This window comes from Chaetura pelagica, unplaced genomic scaffold (genome assembly GCF_000747805.2).
Source record: "Chaetura pelagica isolate M959 unplaced genomic scaffold, ChaPel_1.0 scaffold15, whole genome shotgun sequence".
Taxonomy (NCBI): Eukaryota; Metazoa; Chordata; class Aves; order Apodiformes; family Apodidae; genus Chaetura; species Chaetura pelagica.
This window is the reverse complement of record NW_009953507.1, coordinates 50,049-68,085: the sequence shown is the minus strand read 5'-3', so window position 1 is coordinate 68,085 and position 18,037 is coordinate 50,049. Positions and strand designations below refer to the sequence as shown.

At 36.6% G+C, this 18,037-nt stretch overlaps 1 protein-coding gene across 1 annotated transcript in view; it reads left to right on the top strand.

Annotated features, from left to right (window-relative positions):
- The first annotated feature begins 16 nt into the window (after positions 1 to 16).
- The window catches only part of MOV10L1 (Mov10 RISC complex RNA helicase like 1), a 40,073-nt gene continuing 22,052 nt past the window's right edge, over positions 17 to 18,037 (top strand). The window contains exons 1-15 of the mRNA XM_009999443.1: positions 17 to 104; positions 2,081 to 2,265; positions 4,960 to 5,116; positions 5,524 to 5,636; positions 6,437 to 6,627; positions 8,553 to 8,693; positions 9,762 to 10,003; positions 10,136 to 10,331; positions 11,563 to 11,757; positions 12,743 to 12,857; positions 14,235 to 14,412; positions 15,021 to 15,091; positions 15,471 to 15,562; positions 16,518 to 16,576; positions 17,087 to 17,202. Of these exons, the coding sequence (XP_009997745.1) occupies positions 17 to 104; positions 2,081 to 2,265; positions 4,960 to 5,116; positions 5,524 to 5,636; positions 6,437 to 6,627; positions 8,553 to 8,693; positions 9,762 to 10,003; positions 10,136 to 10,331; positions 11,563 to 11,757; positions 12,743 to 12,857; positions 14,235 to 14,412; positions 15,021 to 15,091; positions 15,471 to 15,562; positions 16,518 to 16,576; positions 17,087 to 17,202 (2,139 nt within the window). The remainder of the gene's footprint in view (positions 105 to 2,080; positions 2,266 to 4,959; positions 5,117 to 5,523; positions 5,637 to 6,436; positions 6,628 to 8,552; positions 8,694 to 9,761; positions 10,004 to 10,135; positions 10,332 to 11,562; positions 11,758 to 12,742; positions 12,858 to 14,234; positions 14,413 to 15,020; positions 15,092 to 15,470; positions 15,563 to 16,517; positions 16,577 to 17,086; positions 17,203 to 18,037) is intronic.

Genomic DNA, 18,037 nt, shown 5'->3' with positions numbered 1-18,037 from the left:
CGGCGCCATCGCCGCGATGCTCAGGCTGCTCTCTAGGGCGCTCTCCTTCTTCTGGAGGCGTGCGGATGGTGAGGAGAAAGAGCACGAGAGGTGTGCGGCCTCAGGTAGGGGTTCCTGGGCCCGCTGTGGGTTTGTGGTGCCGGACACAGGGTCTCTTTGTGGCTTCAGGGCCTTGAGGGTGTTGATGGACTCGTGCCCCTTTTGGGTGGGTAGGGTCAGGACCTGTCTCCCTAAAGGAAAACAGGGAAACAAGATGTCTTTTTTGCTACAGAAGGTGTAGGAGTGTTCCTGATGGTGCTTCTTTTGTGATATTTCCTAAGTAGGGCAAATTACTGTTGCTGGTTAGGTTAAGAAGTAAGGTGTGGAAGGAGTGTTGTGGTGGTAGGTGATGGGCTCTTTGGGCTTTCCCTTGTACTGCTGTCTTAAAAAATAAACCTTCCCACTTTCTTTGGTCTGTGGAATGGAAATGATAGTGTAGCTTTTATGTTTTGAGGTGCTAATATTATGTACATCTAAGTTGCTTTTAATAGCATTATTCAGTGTAGGAAAAAGTGCTTTTTCATGTATATGAATACAGAAAGCAAAAAATATTTCTTTCTGTATTAATAGTTTTAACTCTGACTACCTAATAATATGTTAGAAATCTAAGCTAGCATACTTCAGTCCACCTTTAGCAAAGCCTGAAGTTTTTGTGTGGTGCTATCGAGTGAAAATTTGTGTGATACGTAAGTAGATGCTACTTCTAATCCAGAAGACTTGAAACTCCTAATTCTTCAGAGAAACCCATCACTAGAAGTGGTTATCTCCAGAGAGGTGTGTTAACTAAAATATTATATGAATAAATTTGAAGACTTGATTTGTATAGGTTGTTTACTTTGCCTGTTTTTTCAGTTCAGACATCTTAAATGTATTGGATTCCCATGCAAACAGTGCTGAGAACTTTATTTTACTTTGGAATGTCCTGAAAATAGTTATTTACCCAGAGCTTTTGGGAGAAGCTATTTAGCTTGCAGGTGTTTTTTTTCTTCACGTTTTTTGAGGTAATTATATATGTATAAACTCAAAAATATTCATTGCAGGTGCTGGCTTCTGCACCTGATGTGGGGTTAATCCTGGTTATGCATACAAACTGGGGGACAAGAGGCTGGAGAGCAGCCCTGCAGAAAGAGATCTGGGGGTTTGGGTTGATGGGAAGTTGAATGTGAGTCAACAGCAGATCCTGGCAGCTAAAAAGGCCCACTGTTTCTTGAGGAGTATCAAGGACAGCGTAGCCTGCCAGTCAAGGGATGTGATTGTCCCACTCTACTTATATGGCCCCACCTCAAGTACTGAGTGCACTTTTGGGAGCCTCAATATAAGAGTAACATCACACCATTATAGTGTGTCCAGAGGAGGGTGACCAGGATGGTGAAGGATCTCAATGGTGGCAAGACTTAGGAGAAGCAACTGATGTCACTTGCCTTGTTCAGTTTGAAAAAGAGAAGTCTGAGGGTCAACCTGATCACAGCCTATAACTTTCTTAAGAGAGGCAGTGGCTGGGGAGGTGAGGATCTCCTTTCTCGGGGCACCAATGGTAGGACACAAGGGCATGGAATGAAGCTGGCAAAGGAAGTTCAGGCTGGATACTACGAAAAGGTTCTTCACTGGGAAGGTTGGATGGTCACTGAAACAGGCTCCCCAGGGAAGTGATCAGGACACCAAGCCTGTCAAGCAATGTCTGGATTATGCTTTTGGTCATATGATTGCGTTTTAGGTAGTCCTGCAAGGAGCAGGGATTGGACTCTGATCCTTATGGATCCTTTCCAATTCAAGGTATTCTGTGATTTTTTTATGCAACATAAAGAATGTTTTTGCAATGTAGCTTGTATTTAGCTAGCTTTCTTAATTGGTTGAAAACAGCTTGCTAAGCCAAGAATTCAAGACTTAAATGTGGAACTAACTAGTTGACAGGTGTTGATATTTTTAGTTGAACAAGAGAATGACTTTTTGATAGAAGGAATAACACTTCTAATAGCATTCATTACTTGTTGCATAGTTCTGTAAACGAGATTTTCTGTCAACACTTTTCCCATGAATGCAGGTGTTAAAGGATTAAGAACTGTACAAGGAGTAGTGACAAGATTTTGCCATGATTATGGGATGATAGATGACATGATAACCTTCACAAAAGATGCTGTTACAAAAAATATGCTGCTCACTATTGGACAAGAAGTTACTGCCACTGTTGAAGAGGATAAAACATCAGGAGGTTTGAAGGCCATCAAGGTAAGTGGTGATGATTAATAGTGGTTTCACTTCCTCTGTAAATCTCTTCAGACTTTATTTTGGAAGTTACCGTGGTTCTACAAAACCTCCTATTTTCTACAAAATAGGAGAAATTGCCACTCTTTTGCCTAGTGGGGATAAGTTGTTTGAGTTTTTTGTTATTATTTTAGTCCATCCCTTTTAAAATGTTGTTTCTTTAATACTGATTCTCTAAATATAGGTCTAGATGTAGTGAATATGAAACTATTCATTGAAATAATTGCATCAGAATTTGTTTAATCATGCCTGGTTCAAATTTCTGTGGTCTGACTTTTTTTGAGCTTCAAAGTCAATTTTATGTTATGGTTATATGAGTTGGGTAAGGAAATAAAAACACATCTATGAGTGGAAGCGTAATAAAAATTTTAACCCTTCCTGTTGATGATACTTGGCTTTTGCAGAGCTGCACTTAGGGCTGGTAGAGTTGCTGTAAAGAATGATGAGGTTCCATCATAGGCTGCTGTGTGAGTGACCATGTGAGCCATTTAGTACTATCCAGTTCCATTTGATGTAGCAGGCTTTGAGTATGACTGTGTAGATGAAGGCAAAGTTTTGTCTTTGCCATGAGAAATAGTTGCCTTCTGTGAACCATATGTTAGTACAAGTGTTAGTCTAGAAGGTTGCTTTGTTTTGTTATTTCTCTTTTTTTTTTTTTTGCCTTGGAATTCAAAAATTTCCCTAGAATTCAAAGCTCTAACCTCATCAGCCACTACACCTGTTAGCACTAGGAGAGATCTGTATTTAATTGATCTATAAATAGGAAACCAATGCAAAGATGCTAAATGCCTGCTGAAACTCTTTTTTTGTAGTTATTATTTGTCAGTAATAAATATGCTTTTCATCTGATCATGTTAATAGACTATGAGATGTACACCAGACTAATGATAAACTCCTCCCTAGAGACTGGACTTAAACTTACAGAAAATGCAGACCTCTGAGAATTTTCTTTTCCCCTCTAATGGTTGAATTGGCAGTAACTGTATTGTGTCTGATAAAATTAAGTTGACTGGAAATGTGACTTCTCAGGTAGGAGGAGGCAGAAAACAAAAATGCTAGAAGACTAACTTGATTTGTTTTTTACTCTGTATAATGTTTAGGACTTTAGATGCCTTTTTATATAAACATGAAATCTGTTAGACTACTGAGGAAACCGCAGTGGAGTCACTTTTACAGACTTTTTTCAAGCTCTGTTGCAGGTTTGGTAATAATTAAGGACCTCATGAAAACTTTCTTAGATGTTGGCACTTAATAATCAATTTGGTGTGTTGTGGGTTTTTTTTAATCTGGCTTTGTTAGGTATCTGAGGTTTAATACTTTCTTTCAGGAAGATTTAAAAGGTTGCATACTTCCATTTTGCTCTGTTTTCTCTTTCCTTTAATTCAAAATATTGAGTACAGTTCCTGTAGGCTACAGTAAATATGTTTCATATCAAAGATCAGATCTGTGTTAAAGGGAGGAACATAAAGTTCTGAAATTATCTTCAATTGCATACAAAATTTTGAGGGGATTTTCTTAGTAAAGCTGTTTCACTTTGAAACTGATGGCAATTTCATTAACTGAGAAAAGAATATTGATGGAAGAGTTTTGTTGTATGATTGCAGATGAAACATATAAGGTAAGTGAGAGAGAAGTCTTGTTTCTAAAATATTACCAGTTCTAGTGCTAACTGCTAAGCAAGCAGTTTCAGTGCTGCTTGGTAAAGCAGTATTTACACAGTCAAAAAATAAATAACTTTAAATATTCGTTGTTCTTCTTTGTTTTCTTTCTGACTGACAGATTTCACAATACTGTTGAAATACTGTCATTGCTCCAAAATCCATAAATCTGGTAACTGAGAAACTACATAATCTCCAAAACCACTAGGATATTTTAGCAGCTGTGGGACATTTTGCTGTATGTGCTAGACAATGACCTTTTCAGAAGTTCTAAGGGTAAACATAGAGATTTATCTTGTTTTATTTTGGGATGATGTCTTGGCATCTGAAATAGGATCTGTGTGATTAAGACAAAACAGTTAATGTTCAAATTGTTTCTTCTTGCTTTGTAATGGATGTGTTCTTTGTGAAAATTGTGCCTGCCAAGAAGTGCCATGCACAAAGGTAGTAATATCATTTAGCAAGTGTAAAATTCTTACCACTTATTTAAAATGTGGCTATAGGAGGACTGCTTTCCATTGTGCACAAATGCTCATCTATAACACAAAGGTGGTACTGTGTAGTCTTTTCAGTGTGTTACCTTTGTCACATTATGCTTTAAGACAATACTCATTCATAGTTTCTAATCTTCAGGTAGAAAGAAGAACACTACTGATAACTGTTTTGTATGGCTGTTTGTTTTATTTACTGCCTTATCTGTATTATTCTAGTTTTCTACTCGATTTCTTTACTCTGGTTGTGAATTTGTAAACATTTGGCTTTCTGAAATAAGCTGTTAATTTAATTATCTGACCTACATCCTTATCCTCATAAGACTCATAAAAAAAGAATGTGGAGTTTTGTGTACAACAGTGAACAGCTACAGTGAGTATACAATTGTCTTATAAGTAGCTTGACTTCCATAAGCAGTTGAAATTCTGATATTTATTGTAGGAATATATATATAACATACAATTCTAAATATCAGCTGTTTGAATGTTGGGGGTTTTTGTATCAATAGGTAGAAGCAGTACAGAATACATGGGGAGACTCCGATCCCACTTTTGATGCTTCTGAACTTAATAAGAAAACATTAATTGGTACTATTACCTCGCTCTCTAAGGATGGTGGCTATATTAATCAGAATACTTTTTTCACAATGGAAAATGTCTGTGAAGGTATGTAGGAGCTTTCTTTTTTGCTCTTCCTTAATTTTTTTATATGTATGATAGAATATGTTCTGGTAAACTAGCAGTCCATATCCCAAGTTGGTTCTAATAAACTGTATGTAGTGAAGCAGCCTTAGGGATTTGGGTGAAGCAAGTTCATTCGCACTGAGTATGATTTGCATCCTGTCACGTAAGGACAAGTTACATGTGAGCAAGAGTATTTTTCTACTAGGTTTGCTGACGTAGTTTGTCATAACCTACTGGGGGAAGAACTGCAAAGAGAAGTTTGAACTCAGTGGATCTCAATAATGCAGTGTTCTCCTGGTCATTTTATTTAACTTAAACTACTTCTGTATGGGAGTAATGCGAATGTTATCAGTTGCAATTAAACTTGAGAAATGTTCTGGTTTACCTAGGTTTCGAACCTTGTAAAGGTGACTGGGTACAAGCAAAATATTTTATTAACCCAAAAACATGGAGCAGTGAAGCAGTTGATGTGAACCCATTGAGATACAAGCAAGTAAACAAGGTAAAAGTTCTGCATGAGGTATCTTGTGTGAAGTGGGGTTTTGAAGGTTTATATGCCAATATTTATTTCTAAAACACGTCTTTTAAGTAAAAAATAAATTATATCTACTGATCCATTTATAGAATTATTTTTAAAATAACAAAGCTTTTCGAAAAAAGTACACATTTCAGTTGGAACAGGAAGAGTAACTTAGTTACTGGCTATCATTTTTTTTATTTGGATGCCTACTGTTTTAATTTGGTTGTAATGAGGATATATGGCTTTTCAGAGTTTTTTTTTAAGTAGTAATGACTGCTATTGATTATGTTTAATTTGTCTGAATATTTTGCCTTAAAACTAACTGTTGTACCTTTTTTTAATTTTAAGGAAAATGTTCCCTCTCGGAATACATGTATTAGGTTTATGGTTTATTGCATTTCACTTAACTGTACATATTGAATAATATTTGCATGTCGAGCATAGGAAAAAAATTCTTCTCTTGTGATCACTAGTATTGAGGTATAAATGAAGTGTTGGAAACTCACAAGACAGGTATCATTATTAAGTCAAATTAATGTATGGTAGTACACATTTAAGTGAAACCTTATCTGAAGTACTTGTGATTCTTTATACTTTTAAATCTACAAACACATTCATTCTAGGTTATAGTTGTATGTTTGGTTCCCCTGAATAAATGAAACTTCAGAATGCAACCCTGTTAATGCTAGAATGACTGTTGCAGGAAAAAAATATGCAGTGATAGCATGACTGATGGCTTAAGCAGGTGTAACATCAAGTAACACTGAGTAACAAACTTACAGGTTTGCATTTCTAGCATCTGTGGAAGAATTGGTACAGTAGACGAGAGTATATTCTTCACTTTGGATTCACTGAGACTTCCTGATGGCTATTCACCTCGCAGACATGATCTAGTGAACACGATTGTGGTGGAGAGTAATCAGTCATGTTATGTTTGGAGAGCTCTCTGCTTGGTGCCAGTCAGTCAGGATGGGTAAGATTCATTCTTTCATGCTCTTTCTGCTAAATAACAGAGATGGATTGTAATTCTGCAGCTTAATTTTTGTTGCATCTATTAAGCAAGAAATACTGTGAATTCTTTACTAGTTGACAAGAAGGCATGATACATCATTGGGAAGATGAGAGTGTGATATGTTTTGGCCCTTGCTTTTTCTTTTCCAGAATGTGGGGACATCTGTGATTACTATAGAAGCAAAACTAGTAGCAGCTGAACTCAAAGACAGTGCTAGGCAAGGAAGAAATTTTGCATGGTTTTGTTAGAAAAATGCCAAACTCCTGCTTTTTTCTCATGTTTCCTGTAGTCTATATTTTTCTAGTGAGAACTTTACTGATTGAAAATAATTCTTAGTTAAACTGATGCAAAATGGGTGTTTCTTTAATAGATTTTGCCTAGCTTGTAGTGATTTTTCAGATTATCTGTCCTAAACTGAATAATGATATGAACAATAGAGATTCATTGGGCTTTCAAACATCAAACTGCAAGGTTCTGCAGGCATGTTAGATGGCATATGCTTTGTGAGGAGGATCTGGACAGATTGCAGAAAAAGTAGATTGTGTTCAGTATGGGGAAGCAGCAAAATTTTGTGAAATAATCAATGACACAAATGGAGAACAAACAACAACTAATCAGTAGCAGTTCTGCAGCAAAGATCCAGAGTTTGACTTGTCAACTTATTTGACATAGTCCTTGGGAGAACTTACCTTGTATGGTCTCTGGGCAATGTAGATAAGGGCAGTACATGTCTTCAAAGAAACTATGAATAACGGAGTAATCTGTTTGTTTTCACTGGAGAGAATAGCTCTAATATATTTAAATCTTAACTAGGTGGAGCTCAAAGTGTTTACCTCACTTTGCATAGCAGTATAATTTGTTCACTTATCTTTTCAGTTGTACTTATTTTTAATGACTGATTTTATACAGATAATTATTGCTAAAGCCAAGCTACAGAAATAGGCCTCAGGGTTGATTTCTCAGTATATTTTCTACCATATAAAAACAATTAGTGATCTTAAGCTGCAATGGGGGACATCTAGTGGGCTTTGCTAGTAAATTGATGTAGAGAATAAAAAACAGCTGCAGTCGTTTTATATTTAATTGTATTAGATAACTAAGGAATACTTAGGGTATGTAAATATTGGCAAGTCTATAAAAATATTTCCAAGTTATTCTGGTGCGAGTTTATCTAACTGAATAGTTTCTTAATTGTTGAAGAGAAACCATTTTTTAATAGTTTCAACAGGTAGCTGAGACTGAGGTTAGAGTTATGATCACTGTCTCAGACAAGGAAGAGCATGTGACTCTGGTTTCATTGGCAGTTTTCATCAGTAGCAAGAGTGATAGCAGTTCTTAGGAGAGCTTTTTGGTTTTCAGCTTTTTTCAGTTTCTTCACTTTGCTGCCTTCAGATTGTAGCAGTAAGCAGAAGACATATATAAGTGCTTAAGGTACATGCTGAAACATTTCCAGTCAAGTTATTCTACCTCTGAAGCTCCAGGGCTAATCAGGACTCTTTCTAAGGAGCTGCTCTTCATTTTGTCTTGGTTCAACTCCCAGGGAGAGCTGTAACAGCTTCAGTCACCATTTGATTCAGCTCATTTGATTCAACAAAAATGAACTAGCTTCTTAATCATTTTAGTCTTGTATCCAAAGTTTTACACTGGTTTACTGTGCTGCTGACAGAAGGCTTGTTTGTTTCTAATTTTCTACTTAAATTAGTAAAGGTAATCCAACTGTCTTGGAAGTGTTAAGTAGCAGAGAAAAAAGTGAACCCTCTCACCTGCTTCTTCCTAAACACTGCAACTGAGCTTTGGTATAGTGATTCTGAAACTTGTGCTCAATCTAAGGTATTTGTGCAGTCTTATATGTGTTTAAAAATTGTCAGCTAAAATTATTTTTACAGTCAGACTCACTCTGGTGGAGTCAATCTGGATGAGCCTGATGAAGACTTAATGACAGACAAAGGAGGGTTGGAAGTATCAAGAACAACTAATTTTGGAACTTTGAAGCAGGGGGAATCTAAAAGAATGATCATTTGGATAGAGTAAGCCTTTCTGATTATTCTAAGTGTCCTTCCTTAGTCTCCATAGTCTGTAAACATGTCTTTCATACAGAAGTCTCATAGTTTAGCCTTGTAGTTCGTGGTCTTCAAGTAACCCCCAAATACTATAGAATTAAAGAGAACGTAATGTCTCTAGGATAGTCTTTTTATTGAGCATCTGTCTTGCAGATAGGATTGGGGAATTTCAAAGCACTATGTTTCTTTTCAATCCTAACTAAATCCTTTCTGTAATTAGGGTTAAAGTAAATGCATTTACTTGTAAGGGTGTTTTTTAAACTGCAGGTATGCCACCATTTTCAGAATCTTGGCACAGGGGGATTGTTGCATACTTACATATTAAAAGCAGACTAGATTTTTTTTCTAATTGTTTTGGGTATCTTTAAGTTGGATGCTGAAGAACTATGTTGGCAAATCCTTGTTTTCACATACGGGCATAGATGCTCAAATTAGTTCACACTTGGAATACCTCTGTTTGTTGCTATGAGGTTCCTGAGAGTTAGTTACCCAATGATAAATATGTTACCACAGTTTTTGTTGGCTTTTTTTTCACAGTGTTTCTGTCTGCTTCATATGGTAGCTGATAGGAGTTCTAAAATAATCGTGAACTCACCTGTCACAGACAGTTGTATTTGACTTCAGGTAGAATTAAGCTTCCGAAGAACATAAACTATGTCTTTAATTATGTAATTAATTACATGACTACTTCTAGGAATAAAGGGAGTGTGCCACAGGTTTTTTTTCTTTTGGTTTTGGGTGTCTTTTTCACATACGGGCATAGATGCTCAAATTAGTTCACACTTGGAATACCTCTGTTTGTTGCTATGAGGTTCCTGAGAGTTAGTTACCCAATGATAAATATGTTACCACAGTTTTTGTTGGCTTTTTTTTCACAGTGTTTCTGTCTGCTTCATATGGTAGCTGATAGGAGTTCTAAAATAATCGTGAACTCACCTGTCACAGACAGTTGTATTTGACTTCAGGTAGAATTAAGCTTCCGAAGAACATAAACTATGTCTTTAATTATGTAATTAATTACATGACTACTTCTAGGAATAAAGGGAGTGTGCCACAGTCCTTAATCAACTGCAGATTGGCTGGATGGGTGAAAGACAAGCAATTCAGTTTTCAGATTCCTCAAAAATGTGAGGACAGTCCGGAAGCATATCTCTTATCTTCTCCAACAAAACAAGAAAGCCTCTCAACAGCTGTAGTTAATTTGTGTAACAATAGTGGAAGAATGACAGATGAGTCCTTGAATAATGCATCCAACATGAAGAATATGGTCCTTCAAGGTACAGTAAAATTTTAAAGTTGTGTATTGAGTGTTAACTCCTCAGAAGACCTGTAGGTTTGTTTGACAATACTTGCATATGCCAAGGATAGCAGTTGTGCTAACAGAGTTTATTATCATCTGTTTACTACAGAAGGACTTAATTCTCAGGATACAGATTTAACAAGAAAAAAAGGAAACTTTTCCTTTGTGAAAGATGAAAATCTACTTAATGGAGTAAATGAACATCAAGAAGATGTGGAACAATCCAAAAAGAGTGTCAGTATTACTGAGGAAATTGTCATACCACCAGGGGGAAAGACATTCATAATAGTCATATGCACAGCTGTGTAAGTATTTCTTTCCATTGATTCTGACCAGTAAAAAGGAAAGAAGTCATAAAAATTGATTTCAGGATCTCTGTATTCTGGGCACAGTTCTCTTTTTGGTATAGGATAAATTAAGCCAGTCCATATTAGCAAATTATGTGGAAATTTACATTAGACCTTGAAAGCATTAAGCATTTTACTGCTTTATTCTGATTTTTGTCAAAACAAAATGCTTGTAGTAAATGAAGAAATACAGTGGGAGTAGATAACTTCCCCTAAGAAAGGCAATAAGGTGAGGATAGTGCCTGTAGCTGGTTAAATTCTTTTCAGGAAACCCATCGCTCCATGAGCATATTTCCTGGGAACTGTTGAGTTATATCTATGTTTCGTCCATTCTCAGTACCCTAATGACATATTCATGTTGCTACACACATTGATTTCAAAACTTCCTATCTTGTGGCATGAAATGTAGGTTATATTTAAAAAATGCAGTTCTTCCTTTAAGGTATAATTTATAGTGGAAGTGGTTGCACATCTTAGAAGATCCTTGAAAAAATAATTTGGTGTATCTGAGCAGGTAGTGTTAGTTGGCAGGAAAAGCTGGAACTTCTGGAGAAAGTAAGGCAGAATCCTTCTGGGATGCACTTGTTTCAGGCAAAATGTTGGGACTGTGTAGTTATTTTCAAGGACAGAACTGGACTCTGGATAGCACAGAGATTGAACTCATTGAAGGATTTCAAAGCCAGTGATGTGCTTTAAAATCTTACACAATGAAGTATGTTTTTCAGAAACAAAGGATCTTCCCTGCATTCTCCACTTGATGTGATTACAGTTAGGGTTTGGTTCTGAGTACCCTTAAGCAAGGTGGAGCAAAGGTGTTGCTGCACTGAAGGGATATGCTTCAGGTTTCTGTAGTGGAAATGTTTGGCTTATCTTTTTCAGTAACAGTAATTCCAAGGTGTTCCTTGTGACAGAAGTATTAATGCTGTACCTAGGATGTTGAGGGGTGGGATTTTGTTCTTTACTGAAGCTTTTGATTAAATTAAAGGGGTTGAGATTTTTACTCTGTTTTAATTAAGATAGCTGGATTGAGCTCACTTCCTTTTGGAAGTGTGAGAAGTTACCCTAAGTTAGCAGTTCTCATATGTTACTGAAATGAGAATCTAGAATTTTGTTTTAAAAATACTGATGGCTGGGGAAGATAAAGTGTGAGTGTAGTGGTTTTAAGAATGTAACTTCTGCTCACTTGAAGAAATCCTGGATACAGTAAAGAACTCCTGTTGCTTGGTTTTTCGGATTTTACTGTTGGGCGCTGTATTGAAGCAACTGTAACAAATGAAGAAGAATTACTGATAGCACCTGGGAAACCATTTTCTCCAAAAAAACATAAGATTATTCCAGAACCTCATCCAAGGAAGACAACAGTGGTTGCCCCTACATACAGAAGGTAGTGTGAATTAGAGCAAAAAGTAAACTGTAATACTGCTCTGAGTGGTATTGCTATATGCATTCTATAACACTGACGACAAAAAAAAAAAAGTGAGACTGGGACAGTCTGTCCATGTATATATGTACGTGGTAAACAAGTTAATTGTGGATGTTATTGATGGAAGAGGTTGTTTTTTTATAATGACATGATTTATTTCTTTGTAGATTTGTCAAATAGGAACTCTTTCTGGTATATAATCTGGTGACAAGATGAACACTGTTGGATAGTAATCTACAAGTAGCAGTTGTGTTATTAAGAAAAAAGTAAATAAGAAATAGTTTTTTGAGAGAGTGAGCTGAATTCCTCAAGCAACTTTGATATCTGTATCTATGTTTACAAATATGTGAAGGGTGAGTGTCAGGATGATGGAGCCAAACTTTTTTCAGTGACAACCAGTGATAGGACAAGGGACAATGGATGCAAACTGGAGCATAGGAGGTTCCATGTGAATATCAATAAGGACTTCTTTACTGTGAGAGTGACAGAGCACTGGAATAGGCTGCCCAGAGAGGCTGTGGAGTCTACTGTGCTGGAGACATTTAAAACCTGCCTGGACGCATTCCTGTGTGATGTGCTCTAGGTGACCCTGCTCTGGCAGGGGGGTTGGACTAGATGATCTTTTGAGGTCCCTTCCAACCCCTAGGATTCTGGGATTCTGTGATTCTATGATCTGATAAATGTCTTGCATCTTTCATTCAGAACTCTTCCTTTTGCAAATAAGCTTCCAATATACTTAGAATATAGTTATAAAAATACCCATAAAGCAAAAAAGCAGGTGCACGATTTCAAACATAGCATACTTCTCCATTGTCACTTTGAAGGAATCACTGGACCTGTTGTGTGTGTTTTGGTTTATAGCCTTGTGATTGGGCATGTTACTTAGCTGGTTTTCACGTAAAGAACTCAAGAAAGCTAAATGCTATGTTGTACATTTTTGTTTCAGAACTCGCAGAAAGCGGTTGCCAAGCTTTCTCCCACATTATACCATACCAGCTGAGTTAAGAAAATGTGTGGAGCAGAAGTTAGACATACTGACCTTTCAACCTCTCCTAGCAGAGGTATGCAAGTTTAGGTTTATAGAAGAAAATATATTTTATGGGAATGTGTTTGCTTAAGCTGGCTTTAATTTAGCAAAAATGTGTAGCCCTTGCTGTGTCAGAAGATTATGTAATATTGTCACCAAGTAGACGTAAGTCCAACTTGTAACTTTTATGGGTTTCAGTATGTCACAGAATCCAAGCTTACAAGAGCATGAAAGGGTAAATGTGAAAAACTGAAAAGGGAGTAGAAATGTACTGGGGCAAGGGAGAGGTACTACAGAAACTGAACGATTCCTCTTCACTCTCACTTTTAAGGTGTCTTTTGAAAGGGTTTTTTGAGGTGTCAGACAGTAGTCCAGCAATTGTTTCATAGCAAATGAAAGCAGAAATTCTTCAGTTATTGTAATAATAGATTATGCTTTTCTGATTTTTTCAAAACTTTGCTTTAAAAACTCCTCAGATTTAATTCACTATGGCTTGTTCACAGAAGTATAGCAATTTCAGAATAAATTTTAAAAAAATTTTAAAAAACCCCAAGCCCTGGACTCTTAACAAGAATATTGGAGTGACTTCTCCAAATTTTGTCCTGATTTCTGGTAGAACATTGCTGCAACTCATTTTTCCCCCTGTACCTTTTTAAAGACTTATAAACTGGGTCTAAACCTTAATTTTTAAAAAATGTGAATGGGTATGTCATCTGCTTTCTAAGCAGCTCACAGAAAACCTGAGGCCATGGTGTTGTGATAGCAGATTAGTGATCCTCTCAAAAAAAGAGAAAACTACTGTTTGAAATAACTTTACACTGAAAGCCTGTCATTAAGTGTAACTTTTTTTAACCATGTCTTAAGTTCTGGTAACTGTTTTAAGTCTGCTCCATAAAAAAGCTGCTCATTCACCTTGTATTTGAGTGAGAGGAGACCAAATGGAAAGCATTGCACTGCTGGAAAGTACCTCTTCAGTGAGATACACTAAGCTCTAAGGGAGAAAGTTCAGGTTCCTTCAGCTTGCCCATTAGTTTTATTATCACCAGCCAGGGCCAAGTCTGATGTGACTCTTACCACTTCACCTGTTTCTGCCTGGTGTACTTAGATTTTATGCTTTCTGGAATTGCTGAGCATAGAATTCTGTTTGTAGGCTGCCTTTGAATTCAGATTTTGAAGCTGCCAGTGTAACTGGGAGAGGCTTGATTGAGTGTTCAGCTGAATGGCTGTTGCATCTGAACTCCAGGGGCTGTATTAATTCTGCATTGACTACTGGGGGAATTTAAAATACTAGCTAGTGTATAGATACATGTATTTAGGTGCCTTAATTGACAGTTGCTGTGCAGTTTGTCTTAAGAGTTGTTTTGTGTGTTCCATTTGTGTAGAAGGTACAGTATACTGTTCTGTTTTTCAGCATCTTAATCTATGTAATTATAAAGCACGGTTTTCCACTCTCTTGTGGCTTGAAGACATCTGTGCAGAAATGGAGATAAAAGACTTTAACATGAGTGGGGTTACTTTGAAAAGGAATGGGGACTTTTTAGTGTTGGAAGTGCCAGGAGTGGAAGAAGGCAGACCTCACCTGATTCCAGGTAGTAATTAATGTGAGATAAAGCAAAATAGCATGTTGAACAATATTTTCAGTGCAATACAAAGTCTGTTGTTTATTCATTTGTTGAAAGAAGTCTTTCACATATTTTAATACAAACTTACTAACTTAGCTGCACTATTAGTGTCTCAGTGTGAGTCTCATCGTGGCTGCTTTTGGAAACTGCATTGCATGTCTGTTCTTATGCACGTTACAATCTGATAGGATTTTCCATGTGCAAAAATTGATGGGGCTTTCAAGCAAAAATAAACTTAAATGTAGTAGTAACTTAAACAATAGGTGTATTACAGGTAAAAACTAGGAGAGTAGTTAAAATTTAATTCAGAATCTCAAAGAGTAGAATATAACATCTTCAGGAGGTATTGTCTGATGGCATCAATATTAGGTGCCTTTTAAAATGTAGTGTACTACTGCATAAGGCATTTCAGAACAGGTGTTCAGGTTACAGTAACTTTACTGAAGTTAGTTAACATCTAGCATCCTGAAAATTCCTAGTTCAACCATACAGAAGAGGAAGAAATTAAGTGCTGTGGTGAGAATATTACTATTCTGTATAACAGTGTGTTGTCTTTTAACTTTGTTTACAAATAGGTGATAAGGTGATACTGAAAAGTCAGGTCTACTCTGACCATATAATAGAGTACATTGCCTATATTACTGAGGTAAGCAAGATGTATCTCCTGTTGAAAATGCTGTGACCCACAGGTTTCAAAGGGGAACCTGGCAAGTTCTGGAGTTAGAGTAGTTTAACCTGACTTCTTGGTAGCTATACTTGTTTTATCTACATTCTGAGTGGTGATCTTGTGTTTTTATTGTATTTTTTGAAGGCTTTGACTTCCCTCATCTTCCTAGATTATAATCTTGACCTTCTCTGAGAGCACTCACAACATAATTTAGATATGCAATACGTTGACAGCTGGTAAATCTAAGTGTTGGTTTTGGACCTGATAGGGGGGGAAGGTTGAATACTTTCAAAGACATTTATTTGTTTAAAGTATTCAACTTTCATTTGTAAACTGACATTTTTAATCTTTGCAACAGATATGTAATGAAGATGTTTTTCTTAAATGTAATGCAGACTTTGAACAGGCTTACAACTTGGAACCCATGGATGTGGAATTTGTTCATTGCAGGTATTTTTAGAAGTTTACACAAATCTGAGTTTGATTCCTCTAGTAAAGAGATTTGGAAAATATACCTGACTGTCAGTTGGTTGCTCTGGTGGATACAGAGAAGAAAGACATAGTAAAGATCTTGCCAATTCTTTCACCTCTTTCCCCCACACACCTTGGCTACTACAGTCATTGGTAAACAACTGCAACTGTAGTCACAGTATACAAAGTATTCTTGTCTTAAGCTTCTCTAAATGATTGCTCCAGTGCCAGGCAGTGAAATGGTGGGAAGGATGAGGAAGAGTGGTTTGGTTTGGGTTTTTTTTCATGTGGTGTTCTGTTGTATTGTTGTGGGGGTTTTTTTTAAGGAAAAACTATACTACCGTTGCTGCAAGACTATGCAAAAAACTGCTGATGTTAACCACCCCTTTTTTTATACTTTTGTCTTATTATCGGAAGGTTATTATCTGTACAGAGTTACTTAATATTTTCTGTAAAATTAGTTTGCAGAGAACTTTGAAAGACTAAGTCTGTAACACCAGGCCATCTTTTTCTTACTGAAGACCTAAAGAATCTATGTATTAATGTTGCAGCATAGCAAAACTGTTCCCTTTTTTTATACTTTTGTCTTATTTGAGGGATGTTATTATCTGTACAGAGTTACTTAATATTTTCTGTAAAATTAGTTTGCAGAGAACTTTGAAAGACTAAGTCTGTAACACCAGGCCATCTTTTTCTTACTGAAGACCTAAAGAATCTATGTATTAATGTTGCAGCATAGCAAAACTGTTGATTGGCACTTATGCAGCATATTTCTCAATAGATACGTCTTTAAAAAAAAAAGTGGGTTTATATAAAACTGCTATTTATATGCACTGGTGCATAGTAAAAAATACTGGATACCTTGTGTGTGCTACTGTAGTTATGGAAATGTAAGTTTTTACTTTTAATCTACAAATGTGTATTCTGATAACAGGATTACTAGCAGGCGATGCCAGTTGGCAGTTGAACAAGCTACCTGCCTGGGTGAAAAAGGTACACTTCAGTTGACTTAAGCTGTTTAGAGGAGTTTGAGGGGAATCTTGTTTTATATTGCTTTTAAATCAGGGCATACTGAAAATAATGCATTGTAATTTGCTCTTATAGGAGATCTGTCTTTTTGGTGTTGTGTTTTCTTTTTAAACAATTCTGACTTAGAGTAGGTGTCATCAGAATGATTTCATCTGTTGGCCAATTGCAGGAGAGAGGGGTGGAAATGAACTTTTGTGAACTGTTTGAGCCAATAAGAACTATGGAAATCATACTGTTACAATAGTAGGAAGTAAAATGGCAGTATTTTGTGTTACCTCAGAATGTATTAAAAAGCACTGTCGTCTTTGGTAGTTGAGTAGAACAATCTGTGTGAACTTCACACAGGTCATTACCACTTCAATAAATCAGTTCGGGCAACCTTAGTGCAAGCTGATATATCAACAGTAATGTAGCCAGTGAAATGTGCAAAGTGTTTGTGGCTTTCAAATTTCTCTTTTTCTTCTAAATTGGAAGTGCTATTTCCAGAAAAGCTTGTCCTGAAATCACCACAAGCTATCAAGACCCAGAATACTACTGAGAATTGTGGTGTTGATAGTGGCCTGGAACAGTGTTCCCAGCAGGAAAGTAAGGTATCTGTTCTGTAAATATTCCCTAAAATGCTGAGTACCATTCAGCTTGGTAAGAGATAACTACTCTACAGCTATTGTTAGAAAGGAATTGTGTAATGTCAGATGGAAGGTGCTTGTAAAAAAAAATTGTGTTATAATTGAAATTGTCAGATTTGCCTTAGACTAGTTTTCCTTCTGTTGAGTAGATACTTAAGTTCTGTCATTGTGGCAGGAAATAATAATATGATGGGTAGTCATCCTGTTGTGAGTAAATTTATCCAGGCTTCTTAACTGCTAGTTAAATTATGTGAAGAAAATGTAGAAATCTTTCCAAGGAAAGGACTTCAGAAGTTTACCTATTTGTCCTTCCCATTTGAAGCAGGACTGTCACAAACACCAAATGAAGTCATTTTTGGAATGGGTGGGACATGTTTCTTTTTCTCTAGAGATTCCATAACTTCTGCTTTTACCACTTTCCACTCAAGATTTTTTCCTAATCCCCAGTATGAATCTTTCACCTGCAACTTGAGGATGTGGTCTCTTGTTAATATCATGTGTGACCACAAAAAAGAATTAGTCTCTCTTTATTTATAACTTATTTAAGCCATTGTGGGCTATTGGACTGCCTCTTCGCTTCTTCATGGCCAAATTACAAATCCAAGTTCTCTCAGCCTCTTCAGTTCATAACAAGAACACTTTATTGGCTTGCATGCAGTTCTAGCATCCACAGTAACCCAGGATCCAGCAAAAGGCCTGAGGATTAATACTTTGCATATTCTCAGCCTGTCTTGGTTCGTACAGTTTGGCAGTTCCAGGTGAGGAGCTTTCCACTTCTCCTTACTGAATTTCATTTCAT